General features: G+C 49.7%; 1 protein-coding gene across 3 annotated transcripts in view; it reads left to right on the top strand.

Moving 5' to 3' along the window:
* gnpat2 (glyceronephosphate O-acyltransferase 2) overlaps nt 1-13,467 on the top strand; it is a 36,733-nt gene that overhangs the window by 15,365 nt on the left and 7,901 nt on the right. For 2 of the 3 annotated variants that reach the window (XR_006079311.1, XM_042301131.1), the window contains exons 4-14: nt 915-1,044; nt 1,264-1,391; nt 1,968-2,043; nt 3,342-3,493; nt 8,158-8,288; nt 9,969-10,120; nt 10,283-10,387; nt 10,887-11,144; nt 12,190-12,269; nt 12,488-12,628; nt 12,844-12,943. Coding sequence is in view for 2 of the 3 variants with exons in the window: in XM_042301131.1 (XP_042157065.1) it covers nt 915-1,044; nt 1,264-1,391; nt 1,968-2,043; nt 3,342-3,493; nt 8,158-8,288; nt 9,969-10,120; nt 10,283-10,387; nt 10,887-11,144; nt 12,190-12,269; nt 12,488-12,628; nt 12,844-12,943 (1,453 nt within the window). In the remaining variant the exon portion in view is untranslated. The remainder of the gene's footprint in view (nt 1-914; nt 1,045-1,263; nt 1,392-1,967; nt 2,044-3,341; nt 3,494-8,157; nt 8,289-9,968; nt 10,121-10,282; nt 10,388-10,886; nt 11,145-12,189; nt 12,270-12,487; nt 12,629-12,843; nt 12,944-13,467) is intronic. The other variant, XM_042301132.1, reaches the window with a different exon arrangement.

The raw sequence follows: 13,467 nt of genomic DNA, 5'->3' as shown, positions 1-13,467 counted from the left end.
AGTATAGCCCACAAAGATCTCCGCCACGGCACAACCCAAGGGGGCGGGGGCGCCAACCCAGACAGGGAGATCACGGCAACCCAGACAGGAAGATCACGTCAGTGACTCAACCCACTCAGGTGACGCACCCCTCCTAGGGACGGCATGGAAGAGCACCAGTAAGCCAGTGACTCAGCCCCTGTAATAGGGTTAGAGGCAGAGAATCCCAGTGGAAAGAGGGGAACCGGCCAGGCAGAGACAGCAAAGATGGTTCATTGCTCCAGAGCCTTTCCGTTCACCTTCCCACTCCTGGGCCAGACTACACTCAATCATATGACCCACTGAAAAGATGAGTCTTCAGTAAAGACTTAAAGGTTGAGACCGAGTTTGCGTCTCTGACATGGGTAGGCAGACCGTTCCATAAAAATGGCGCTCTATAGGAGAAAACCCTTGAGGAACACCGAAATTTACAGTTGATTTGTCAGAGGACAAACCATTCACAGAGACAAACTGATATCTTTCTGACAGATAAGATCTAAACCAGGCCAGAACTTGTCCTTGTAGACCAATTTGGGTTTCCAATCTCTCTATCACCTTGTCATTTAACTTCTTTAAAGTTTTGCCATACAGGACTTCCCTGCTGTCTGTTCCCTGTCTCTCTCTGCCAACTGTTAACGACGGAGACGAACACTAGCTGTGGCAAAGATAAAGATCTCCTCCTGTTCCAGCGTTGTTGTTTTTTTAGCGGTAGTTCTGTGGTAACTGTGATTTTTCAGATCCATAAATATACAAAAGACATTTTCGGTTAGTGATTTATTTATTTTTCTTAGGGATCGTTAACGTTTGTCATTTAAACATTCACCCGCCTAATTCAAACCCGTTATCTGTTGTTTTTCTCAGTTTAGTGGTTCACAGTGTTTCTGTCCCGCCCCCAGCTCCAACAGGCCATTCAGGAGTCTCCAGTGATCCTGATGCCCAATCACAGGAGTTATGTGGACTTCCTGGTTCTGTCCTACATCCTGTTCACCTATGACCTGCCCATCCCCGTTATAGCTGCTGGAATCCGCAAGTATCTATTGATTTATCCTGTTTCTGTGTTTTGGTCGACTTAAAAAATAAAACTGGAACGACCATAGAGCCACACTTCAGATAACAAATGTCTAACTTCACCTGTCGGTCTTTCTGTCTCCCCCTGCCTACGTCCGTCCGTCTGTCTCCCCCTGCCTACGTCCGTCCGTCTGTCTCCCCCTGCCTACGTCCGTCCGTCTGTCTCCCCCTCTGTAGCTCTGATGGACATGAAGATGGTGGGAGAGATCCTGCGTCGTTCTGGCGCGTTCTTCATTAGGAGGGCCATCGGGTCTGACAAGCTGTACTGGGCTGTCCTATCTGAGTATGTCAAAACCATTGTCAGGGTACGTGTCCACACAAATATTTATATTACACTGCCGTATGTACCAAACACGCAGTCTGTCATGGAAAGAGGTGTTCCTAATGTTTTGTACACTGTGTATATATTATGTGTTAGTGTGTATCCCAAATAGCTATTTAGTGCACTATTTTAGACCAGAGCCCTATGGAACCCAGTATGCAGACAGGGTATGCTCCTGTAGAGTTGTAACTAGTGCCTTCTCTCTCTCCTCAGACAGGGTATGCTCCTGTAGAGTTGTAACTAGTGCCTTCTCTCTCTCCTCAGACAGGGTATGCTCCTGTAGAGTTGTAACTAGTGCCTTCTCTCTCTCCTCAGACAGGGTATGCTCCTGTAGAGTTGTAACTAGTGCCTTCTCTCTCTCCTCAGACAGGGTATGCTCCTGTAGAGTTGAATGTGCCTTCTCTCTCTCCTCAGGGGTATGCTCCTGTAGAGTTGTAACTAGTGCCTCTCTCTGGCTCCTCAGACAGGGTATGCTCCTAGAGTTGTCTGTTTCTTCTCTCTCTCCTCAGACAGGGTATGCTCCTGTAGAGTTGTAACTAGTTTCTTCTCTTCTCCTCAGACAGGGTATGCTCCTGTAGAGTTCTATGTGGAGGGTCTGAGGAGCAGGACTCTCAAGTCCCTCACACCCAAGTTAGGTGAATGGGGGTGTGTGCTCGCATGTCTGTCTGTCTGTGGCTATCAAACACATCCTGTTACCTGTCTGTCTGGCTAATTAACATGTCTTGTTACCTGCCTGGCTGGCTGGCTAATTAACATGTCCTGTTACCTGTCTGTCTGTCTGGCTAATTAACACATCCTGTTACCTGTCTGTCTGGCTAATTAACATGTCTTGTTACCTGTCTGGCTGGCTGGCTAATTAACACGTCCTGTTACCTGTCTGTCTGGCTAATTAACACGTCCTGTTACCTGTCTGGCTGGCTAATTAACATGTCCTGTTACCTGTCTGTCTGGCTAATTAACACGTCCTGTTACCTGTCTGGCTGGCTAATTAACATGTCCTGTTACCTGTCTGTCTGGCTAATTAACACGTCCTGTTACCTGTCTGTCTGGCTAATTAACACGTCCTGTTACCTGTCTGTCTGGCTGGCTAATTAACATGTCCTGTTACCTGTCTGTCTGGCTGGCTAATTAACATGTCCTGTTACCTGTCTGGCTGGCTAATTAACACGTCCTGTTACCTGTCTGTCTGTCTGGCTAATTAACACGTCCTGTTACCTGTCTGGCTAATTAACACGTCCTGTTACCTGTCTGGCTAAATAACACGTCCTGTTACCTGTCTGGCTAAATAACATGTCCTGTTACCTGTCTGGCTAAATAACATGTCCTGTTACCTGTCTGTCTGGCTAATTAACATGTCCTGTTTACCTGTCTGTCTGGCTAATTAACATGTCCTGTTTACCTGTCTGTCTGGCTGGCTAATTAACATGTCCTGTTTACCTGTCTGTCTGGCTGGCTAATTAACATGTCCTGTTTACCTGTCTGTCTGGCTGGCTAATTAACACGTCCTGTTTACCTGTCTGTCTGGCTGGCTAATTAACACGTCCTGTTTACCTGTCTGTCTGGCTGGCTAATTAACATGTCCTGTTACCTGTCTGTCTGGCTGGCTAATTAACATGTCCTGTTTACCTGTCTGTCTGGCTGGCTAATTAACATGTCCTGTTTACCTGTCTGTCTGGCTGGCTAATTAACATGTCCTGTTTACCTGTCTGTCTGGCTGGCTAATTAACATGTCCTGTTTACCTGTCTGTCTGGCTGGCTAATTAACATGTCCTGTTTACCTGTCTGGCTGGCTAATTAACATGTCCTGTTTACCTGTCTGTCTGGCTGGCTAATTAACACGCCCTGTTATCTGTCTGGCTGGCTAATTAACACGTCCTGTTACCTGTCTGTCTGTGGCTAATTAACCTGTCCTGTTACCTGTCTGTCCCTGCAGGTATGATGCACATGGTCCTGGAGCCGTTCTTTAAAGGGGAGGTGTATGACATCACGCTGGTCCCCATCAGTATCAGCTATGACAGGGTCCTGGAGGAGTCTCTACTGGCACATGAACTACTGGGGGTCCCCAAGCCCAGAGAGACCACCATGGTATGACCCATACACCCCCCTATATTTACTAAGAGTGGTACGACCCAACCACACCCCCGTGTTCACTAAGAGTAGTACGACCCAACCACACCCCTATATTCACTAAGAGTGGTACGACCCAACCACACCCCTATATTCACTAAGAGTGGTACGACCTGTTAGGTTCTGAACAGACAAACTGACAACTAGAAAAAGCTCAAACCAAGTTTATTCACCCAGTGGGTCATACAGCTGCAAGTACCAGGTATGATTACACAATAACATGTAAATATAACCTCCTAATAGGCTGGGTCAACTCCTTACACATCTAGACAGCCAATACATCTGTCACGTAGAGTAGGCCAGATGGCTAAACTGGATCACCTAACCTCTATAAAATAAAAAGATGGCGGAACCGCAAAAGTTCTTCTGTGCAAAGGTGTTTATTTACAAGTGATTCCGGAACAGAAAACAACAGTACTGCCATCAACGTCTACCTTATGGGACAGCTTAACAACAATGCTGCCCCATCCACAGCTCAATCCAAAAAATCCCCCTTAGAGACTGGAGAGAGGCTCCTTTTGTAGGGCTAGCCCCTCCCCTCAGAACAATTAACCCTAATTAATTAATCAATTAACAACACAAACCTACATTTTCCATGAACTAAACATACTAAAGGATATACATTGCAACACGCTTTTAAACAATATCACAACATAACATTTACAACATTACATCATTACTGACAATATCTTTCAATATGCCCATATGCATTAATGAGCCATTTGGGACAGGCACTATAAAGCCAACCCAATTCCCTTAGCTCGGGTCCTTTTCCAGCGTACCCAGAAGCTACAGAGATGGAGAGAGAGGAACAGAACAAACAAACAATGCGCTCATCCACAACATTGATAAGTATAATAATTATTGTATCTCTCAAATATGAACATTGACAAGTGTGAAATGCATGCACCAAGACAGAAGTTAAATTGTGTGTCGACCCACATTGTTAACTTATGGTATAATGGCGCAGGGAGGAGTGATGAATATGTGTGTGCGTTAAAGAACCAAATGCTGCCCGCGGCCAGTGACGGACTTCTACGTCACAACATCTCTGTTGCTAGGCAGGAATTGGGCCCCTCTGTGTGAGAGAGGACCGTAGTAGCAGGGTCGTTGGTGGGCCCCTCTGTGTGAGAGAGGACCGTAGTAGCAGGGTCGTTGGTGGGCCCCTCTGTGTGAGAGAGGACCGTAGTAGCAGGGTCGTTGGTGGGCCCCTCTGTGTGAGAGAGGACCGTAGTAGCAGGGTCGTTGGTGGGCCCCTCTGTGTGAGAGAGGACCGTAGTAGCAGGGTCGTTGGTGGGCCCCTCTGTGTGAGAGAGGACCGTAGTAGCAGGGTCGTTGGTGGGCCCCTCTGTGTGAGAGAGGACCGTAGTAGCAGGGTCGTTGGTGGGCCCCTCTGTGTGAGAGAGGACCGTAGTAGCAGGGTTGTTGGTGGGCCCCTCTGTGTGAGAGAGGACCGTAGTAGCAGGGTTGTTGGTGGGCCCCTCTGTGTGAGAGAGGACCGTAGTAGCAGGGTCGTTGGTGGGCCCCTCTGTGTGAGAGAGGACCGTAGTAGCAGGGTCGTTGGTGGGCCCCTCTGTGTGAGAGAGGACCGTAGTAGCAGGGTCGTTGGTGGGCCCCTCTGTGTGAGAGAGGACCGTAGTAGCAGGGTCGTTGGTGGGCCCCTCTGTGTGAGAGAGGACCGTAGTAGCAGGGTCGTTGGTGGGCCCTCTGTGTGAGAGAGGACCGTAGTAGCAGGGTCGTTGGTGGGCCCCTCTGTGTGAGAGAGGACCGTAGTAGCAGGGTCGTTGGTGGGCCCCTCTGTGTGAGAGAGGACCGTAGTAGAGTGTGAACTTCTCCATTGTCTGACTGTCACTTTCCGTACACCACGTTCCTATCCACCCTTCATTGACCCCATCATATACATTCCTTATACACGTAATCATTCAGTTTTAGTATGGTAACGTCAATAAGTGCTTTTCACGCTAGAGTCCAACAGTCCCTCCTTTTTGAATAGTAGCTCTAAACTGTTCAACATGTAACCTATGAGATGACTTGGAAACAGGAAAGATAACATGATTTAATATTGTCAGTTGATTTAGTATGTTTACACCTTTGAGACTGACCCCTGACCTATGGTATAAAGGCCTCACACTTCTCATCTCCCTCCTATCTGCCCTGTTGGACAGCTGGAGCATAAAACTTCCTCTTCCTCCTCCTGGTTCCTGAGAGAGTGATCACAAAACACTTAAAGAACAAGAAAACACAAAACAAGCCCCTCCCCTTCTGAGTCTAGGGAGTACAGTGAACCTCTCTGGCTAGGCAGGCGGTGTTATCGTCCCAGACGGACTCCCACACATCTCCCGGTCGTCTTGTCAGTAGGGAGTACAGTGAACCTCTCTGGCTAGGCAGGCGGTGTTATCGTCCCAGACGGACTCCCACACATCTCCCGGTCGTCTTGTCAGTAGGGAGTACAGTGAACCTCTCTGGCTAGGCAGGCGGTGTTATCGTCCCAGACGGACTCCCACACATCTCCCGGTCGTCTTGTCAGTAGGGAGTACAGTGAACCTCTCTGGCTAGGCAGGCGGTGTTATCGTCCCAGACGGACTCCCACACATCTCCCGGTCGTCTTGTCAGTAGGGAGTACAGTGAACCTCTCTGGCTAGGCAGGCGGTGTTATCGTCCCAGACGGACTCCCACACATCTCCCGGTCGTCTTGTCAGTAGGGAGTACAGTGAACCTCTCTGGCTAGGCAGGCGGTGTTATCGTCCCAGACGGACTCCCACACATCTCCCGGTCGTCTTGTCAGTAGGGAGTACAGTGAACCTCTCTGGCTAGGCAGGCGGTGTTATCGTCCCAGACGGACTCCCACACATCTCCCGGTCGTCTTGTCAGTAGGGAGTACAGTGAACCTCTCTGGCTAGGCAGGCGGTGTTATCGTCCCAGACGGACTCCCACACATCTCCCGGTCGTCTTGTCAGTAGGGAGTACAGTGAACCTCTCTGGCTAGGCAGGCGGTGTTATCGTCCCAGACGGACTCCCACACATCTCCCGGTCGTCTTGTCAGTAGGGAGTACAGTGAACCTCTCTGGCTAGGCAGGCGGTGTTATCGTCCCAGACGGACTCCCACACATCTCCCGGTCGTCTTGTCAGTAGGGAGTACAGTGAACCTCTCTGGCTAGGCAGGCGGTGTTATCGTCCCAGACGGACTCCCACACATCTCCCGGTCGTCTTGTCAGTAGGGAGTACAGTGAACCTCTCTGGCTAGGCAGGCGGTGTTATCGTCCCAGACGGACTCCCACACATCTCCCGGTCGTCTTGTCAGTAGGGAGTACAGTGAACCTCTCTGGCTAGGCAGGCGGTGTTATCGTCCCAGACGGACTCCCACACATCTCCCGGTCGTCTTGTCAGTAGGGAGTACAGTGAACCTCTCTGGCTAGGCAGGCGGTGTTATCGTCCCAGACGGACTCCCACACATCTCCCGGTCGTCTTGTCAGTAGGGAGTACAGTGAACCTCTGGCTAGGCAGGCGGTGTTATCGTCCCAGACGGACTCCCACACATCTCCCGGTCGTCTTGTCAGTAGGGAGTACAGTGAACCTCTCTGGCTAGGCAGGCGGTGTTATCGTCCCAGACGGACTCCCACACATCTCCCGGTCGTCTTGTCAGTAGGGAGTACAGTGAACCTCTCTGGCTAGGCAGGCGGTGTTATCGTCCCAGACGGACTCCCACACATCTCCCGGTCGTCTTGTCAGTAGGGAGTACAGTGAACCTCTCTGGCTAGGCAGGCGGTGTTATCGTCCCAGACGGAGTCCCACACATCTCCCGGTCGTCTTGTCAGTAGGGAGTACACGTCGTTGCACTTTGCCTCAGTCGATTGTTAATTACCCAGACTCGTACACAGACTTCTATTTGAGGAAAAAGCGTCCCATTCTTACTCAAGTGAATATTATGATGCAAAACAGGGAATATAATGACATATAACAGAGATAATAGAATTACATTAAACAGTATAAATATAACAGAGATAATATAATGACATATAACAGAGTTAATATAATTACATTAAACAGTATAAATATAACAGAGATAATATAATGACATAACAGAGATAATATAATTACATGAAACAGTATAAATATAACAGAGATAATATAATGACATATAACAGTGAAGCTATCGGACAGTGTTATAGGGCAATAGTTCACCATCTATAATATAAGGTCTATCATATGCCTCCTATCTCACCCTTATGGGAACAGTCTGTCTCAGAGATACCCTTTTGTACTTTGCCTCTGGCCCCAAATACATTTGCACATAGATCATTCCCTCTAACCCATAGCACCTGAATCACTGCTGCTAGGCCACTTTATATATTTAAATGTTTTAACTAGTTTTAAACATACTAAAATGTGCTCAAGTCAATAAGTCCGTTTCCAACACACCCTACCACACCCCTATATTCACTGAGAGTGGTAACACCCTACCACACCCCTATATTCACTGAGAGTGGTAACACCCAACCACACCCCTATATTCACTGAGAGTGGTAACACCCAACCACACCCCTATATTCACTGAGAGTGGTAACACCCAACCACACGCTTGTATTCACGCTCTCTCTCTACCCCCCCTCTCTCCCCCATAGGGCCTACTAAAGGCTAGGAGGGTACTGGAGGACGACTATGGCAGTATGCACGTGTACTTCGGCATGCCTCTGTCAGTCCGACAGCTGACGAAGGGGAGGGTGGACCGCTGTGAATACAACCTCCTACCCAGGTACACAACCAGCGCTGTCTGTCGTCTCATGTTGGTCTTCAGAACAAAACCAACTCTTTTCTTCTGCTCATACAGTTGACGTCGGAGGTTTACATACACGTTAGCCAAATACATTTAAACTCAGTTTTTCACAATTCCTGACATTTAATCCTAGTGAAAATTCCCTGTCTTAGGTCACCACTTTCTTTATTTTAAGAATGTGAAATGTCAGAATAATAGTAGAGAATTATTTCTTTCAGCTTTTATTTCTTTCATCACATTCCCAGTGGGTCAGAAGTTTACATACACTCAATTAGTATTTTGTAGCATTGCCTTTATATTGTTTAACTTGGGTCAAACATTTCAGGTAGCCTTCCACAAGCTTCCCACAATAAGTTGGGTGATTTTTGGCCCATTCCTCCTGACAGAGCTGGTGTAACTGAGTCAGGTTTGTAGGCCTCCTTGCTCACACACGCTTTTTCAGTTCTGCCCACAAATGTTCTATAGGATTGAGGTCAGGGCTTTGTGATGGCCACTCCAATACCTTGACTTTGTTGTCCTTAAGCTATTTTGCCACAACTTTGGAAGTTTGCTTGGGGTCATTGTCCATTTGGAAGACCCATTTGCGACCAACCTTCAACTTCCTGACTGATGTCTTGAGATGTTGCTTCAATATATCCACATCATTTTCCTGCTCATGATTTCATCTATTTTGTGAAGCGCACCATCCCTCCTGCAGCAAAGCACCCTCACAACATGATGCTGCCACTCCCGTGCTTCGCGTTGGGATGGTGTTCTTCGGCTTGCAAGCCTCCCCCTTTTTCCTCCAAACATAACGATGGTCATTATGGCCAAACAGTTCTATTTGTGTTTCATCAGACCAGAGGATATTTCTCCAAAAAGTACCATCTTTGTCCCCATGTGCAGTTGCAAACCGTAGTCTGGCTTTTTTATGGAGGTTTTGGAGCAGTGGCTTCTTCCTTGCTGAGCGGCCTTTCAGGTTATGTCAATATAGGACTCGTTTTACTGTGGATATAGATACTTTTGTACCTGTTTCCTTCATCTTCACAAGGTCCTTTGCTGTTGTTCTGGGATTGATTTGCACTTTTTGCACAAATGTACCTTCATCGCTAGCGGTGTGACGGCTGCGTGGCCCCATGGTCTTTTTACTTGCGTACTATTGTTTGTACAGATGAATGTGGTACCTTCAGGCGTTTGGAAATTGCTCCCAAGGATGAACCAGACTTGTGGAGATCTACAATTGTTTTTCTGTGGTCTTGGCTGATTTCTTTTGATTTTCCCACGATGTCAAGCAAAGAGGCACTGAGTTTGATGGTAGGCCTTGAAATACATCCACAGGTACACCTCCAGTTGACTCAAATGATGTCAATTAGCCTATCAGAAGCTTCTAAAGCCATGACATCATTTTCTGGAATTTTCCAAGCTGTTTAAAGGCACAGTCAACTTAGTGTATGTAAACTTCTGACCCACTGGAATTGTGATACAGTGAATTATAAGTAAAATAATCTGTCTGTAAACAATTGTTCAGAAAAATGACTTGTGTCATGCACAAAGTAGATGCCCTAACCAACTTGCCAAAACTATAGTGTGTTAACAAGAAATGTGTGGAGTGTTTGAAAAATGAGTTTTAATGACTCCAACCTAAGTGTACGTAAACCTCGTCCCCCGTCTCTCCCTCAGAGACCTTCCCCAGAGGCCCAGTGTAGAGACCCAGGAGTGTGTGAGCTGGCTCGCCCAGCAGGTGATACGTGTCCAGGAACAGAGCTCCATCCTCAGCCCCTGGTCTCTCATGGCCTGCCTGGTGCTCCAGGACCATCAGAACACAGACCCAGGTACACGGCTGAGTAAGAGGAGCAGGACCATCTGTATCCCAGCAGTCATTACTCTCATTAACAAAAGATTATGTTTATTTTTATTATTTTATGCTTAATGTTACCTTAATGTTACCTTAATGTTACCTTAATGTTACCTTAATGTTACCTTAATGTTACCAGCAGGAGAGGAACAGGAAAAGGGTCTCTCCTGGGAGCTGCTCACCCAGAGGACACTGTGGCTCAAGGGACTGGCGATCAGTTTCGGAGCCCGCCTGGACTGGCCTGGTAGGTGTACAGCCATTGGTTGGTTGATTCTTCCGCGGACAGACAGATGCTGATTTCTAGATGGTTTCTGAAACTATAGTAAACCTTGACCATAGACAGCAGCAGGACCTATGTGTCCAGCCCCGTTCAGCAGGTAGAGGGGTTTAGTGTGAGCTGTTCCAGCAGGCTGATCAGGCCATGTAGATTCAGGACTCTACAATAGAGCTCTGTCTCAGTAATACAGGAACACACATCCAAGGACTGCTGATCTAGGATCAGGTCCCCACCTGGTTCCAACAGTCTCATTCATTATGATCTAACAGGCTAAACTGATCCGAGATCAGCATTCCTACCTTGAACATTCAGTATTTTACTCTGATCCAGTCTAGATGGTACAGTGTGGTACACTTAGAAATGAGACACACACACACACACACACACACACACACACACACACACACACACACACACACACACACCTGTAATTGTCCTCAGCGCCGTGTTTCTCTGTCCTCTACAGAACAGCCACCTGAAAACCAGGTAATGGCGTCCAGCATGGCTTTGCACAGCTCTGTGATTCGCTGTCACCAAGGCCGTGTCACACTGCTGGAGGAGGAGGGGCCTGTGGGGGCTGGGCCTTTCACAACAGAGGAGGGTGTGGTCAGGCGGGCGCGGGCGGTGCTTATGGTTGCGGCCTATAGGAACCAGGCGCTGCATGTGTTCATACGTCCAGCCATGGTGGCTCTGGCCATACACACGACACGCAGCTCACAGAGGGGTGAGTCAGACACGCAGCTCACAGAGGGGTGAGTCAGACACGCAGCTCACAGAGGGGTGAGTCAGACACGCAGCTCACAGAGGGGTGAGTCAGACACGCAGCTCACAGAGGGGTGAGTCAGACACGCAGCTCACAGAGGGGTGAGTCAGACACGCAGCTCACAGAGGGGTGAGTCAGACACGCAGCTCACAGAGGGTGAGTCAGACACGCAGCTCACAGAGGGGGTGAGTCAGACACGCAGCTCACAGAGGGGTGAGTCAGACACGCAGCTCACAGAGGGGTGAGTCAGACACGCAGCTCACAGAGGGGTGAGTCAGACACGCAGCTCACAGAGGGGTGAGTCAGACACGCAGCTCACAGAGGGTGAGTCAGACACGCAGCTCACAGAGGGGTGAGTCAGACACGCAGCTCACAGAGGGGTGAGTCAGACACGCAGCTCACAGAGGGGTGAGTCAGACACGCAGCTCACAGAGGGGTGAGTCAGACACGCAGCTCACAGAGGGGTGAGTCAGACACGCAGCTCACAGAGGGGTGAGTCAGACACGCAGCTCACAGAGGGTGAGTCAGACACGCAGCTCACAGAGGGGTGAGTCAGACACGCAGCTCACAGAGGGGTGAGTCAGACACGCAGCTCACAGAGGGGTGAGTCAGACACGCAGCTCACAGAGGGGTGAGTCAGACACGCAGCTCACAGAGGGGTGAGTCAGACACGCAGCTCACAGAGGGTGAGTCAGACACGCAGCTCACAGAGGGTGAGTCAGACACGCAGCTCACAGAGGGGTGAGTCAGACACGCAGCTCACAGAGGGGTGAGTCAGACACGCAGCTCACAGAGGGGTGAGTCAGACACGCAGCTCACAGAGGGGTGAGTCAGACACGCAGCTCACAGAGGGGGTGAGTCAGACACGCAGCTCACAGAGGGGTGAGTCAGACACGCAGCTCACAGAGGGGTGAGTCAGACACGCAGCTCACAGAGGGGTGAGTCAGACACGCAGCTCCATTTGTAGCTGGTTCCTGTCTCTCACCATGTCTCTCTGTGTCTACAGAGGACATCTATAGCTACTTCAGGTTCCTCCTGGACCTCTTCTCCAACGACTTCATCTTCATCACTGGCAGATCCTCACAGGTAGGTCTTCACCCGGAACAGAGAATTGTGATACATTGTGGGTAAATTGTGATTGATCTATATCTGCCCGCCCCTGTGTCTGTCTACCCGCCCCTATGTGTGTCTGCCCGCCCCTGTGTCTGTCTACCCGCCCCTATGTGTGTCTGCCCGCCCCTGTGTCTGTCTACCCGCCCCTATGTGTGTCTGCCCGCCCCTGTGTCTGCCTGTGTCTCCTGAAGGACTTTGAGGAGGCATGTTCGTTACTCAGGAAATGTGGAGCAGTCCAGACCAGTCAACAGGAAGTGACATCACCAGAGGAGGGTCAGAGGACGACCTCCTTCCTGCGAGCCCTGCTACAGCCCTTCATAGACGCCTACCAGGTATGCGGAGGACTTAATGTGCATTTCAAAGAGCACCCTATTCCAGGCAGACAGACAGAAATCTAGTGCACTGTGAAGGGAGTATGGTACCACTTACAAATCCACTAGACACTGATCTCAGGTCTAATCTTAACCCTGATCCCAAGTCCGTTTCAAATACCCTCCACTAAAGTGTGTGTGTGTGTGTGTGTGTGTGTGTGTGTGTGTGTGTTCAGGTGGTGTTCAGTCACCTGTGTTTGGAGGATGTTGAGGTGTTCACAGAGAGACAGATGGTTCCTGCCGTCCGCAGCCTGGCCACCAAGCTCCTCTTATCGGGTAACTGACACACGCCTGTCCTCTCTCTCTCTCTCTCCCCTGACACACGCCTGTCCTCTCTCTCTCTCTCTCCCCTGACACACGCCTGTCCTCTCTCTCTCTCTCCCCTGACACACGCCTGTCCTCTCTCTCTCTCTCCCCTGACACACGCCTGTCCTCTCTCTCTCTCTCTCCCCTGACACACGCCTGTCCTCTCTCTCTCTCTCCCCTGACACACGCCTGTCCTCTCTCTCTCTCTCCCCTGACACACGCCTGTCCTCTCTCTCTCTCTCCCCTGACACACGCCTGTCCTCTCTCTCTCTCTCTCCCCTGACACACGCCTGTCCTCTCTCTCTCTCTCCCCTGACACACGCCTGTCCTCTCTCTCTCTCTCCCCTGACACACGCCTGTCTCTCTCTCTCTCTCTCCCCTGACACACGCCTGTCCTCTCTCTCTCTCTCCCCTGACACACGCCTGTCCTCTCTCTCTCTCCCCTGACACACGCCTGTCCTCTCTCTCTCTCTCCCCTGACACACGCCTGTCCT

The sequence above is a fragment of the Oncorhynchus tshawytscha genome, linkage group LG18, assembly GCF_018296145.1.
Source record: "Oncorhynchus tshawytscha isolate Ot180627B linkage group LG18, Otsh_v2.0, whole genome shotgun sequence".
NCBI lineage: Eukaryota > Metazoa > Chordata > Actinopteri > Salmoniformes > Salmonidae > Oncorhynchus > Oncorhynchus tshawytscha.
The sequence above is the reverse complement of the archived record's forward strand: the minus strand, read 5'-3'. Positions and strand labels throughout refer to the sequence as shown.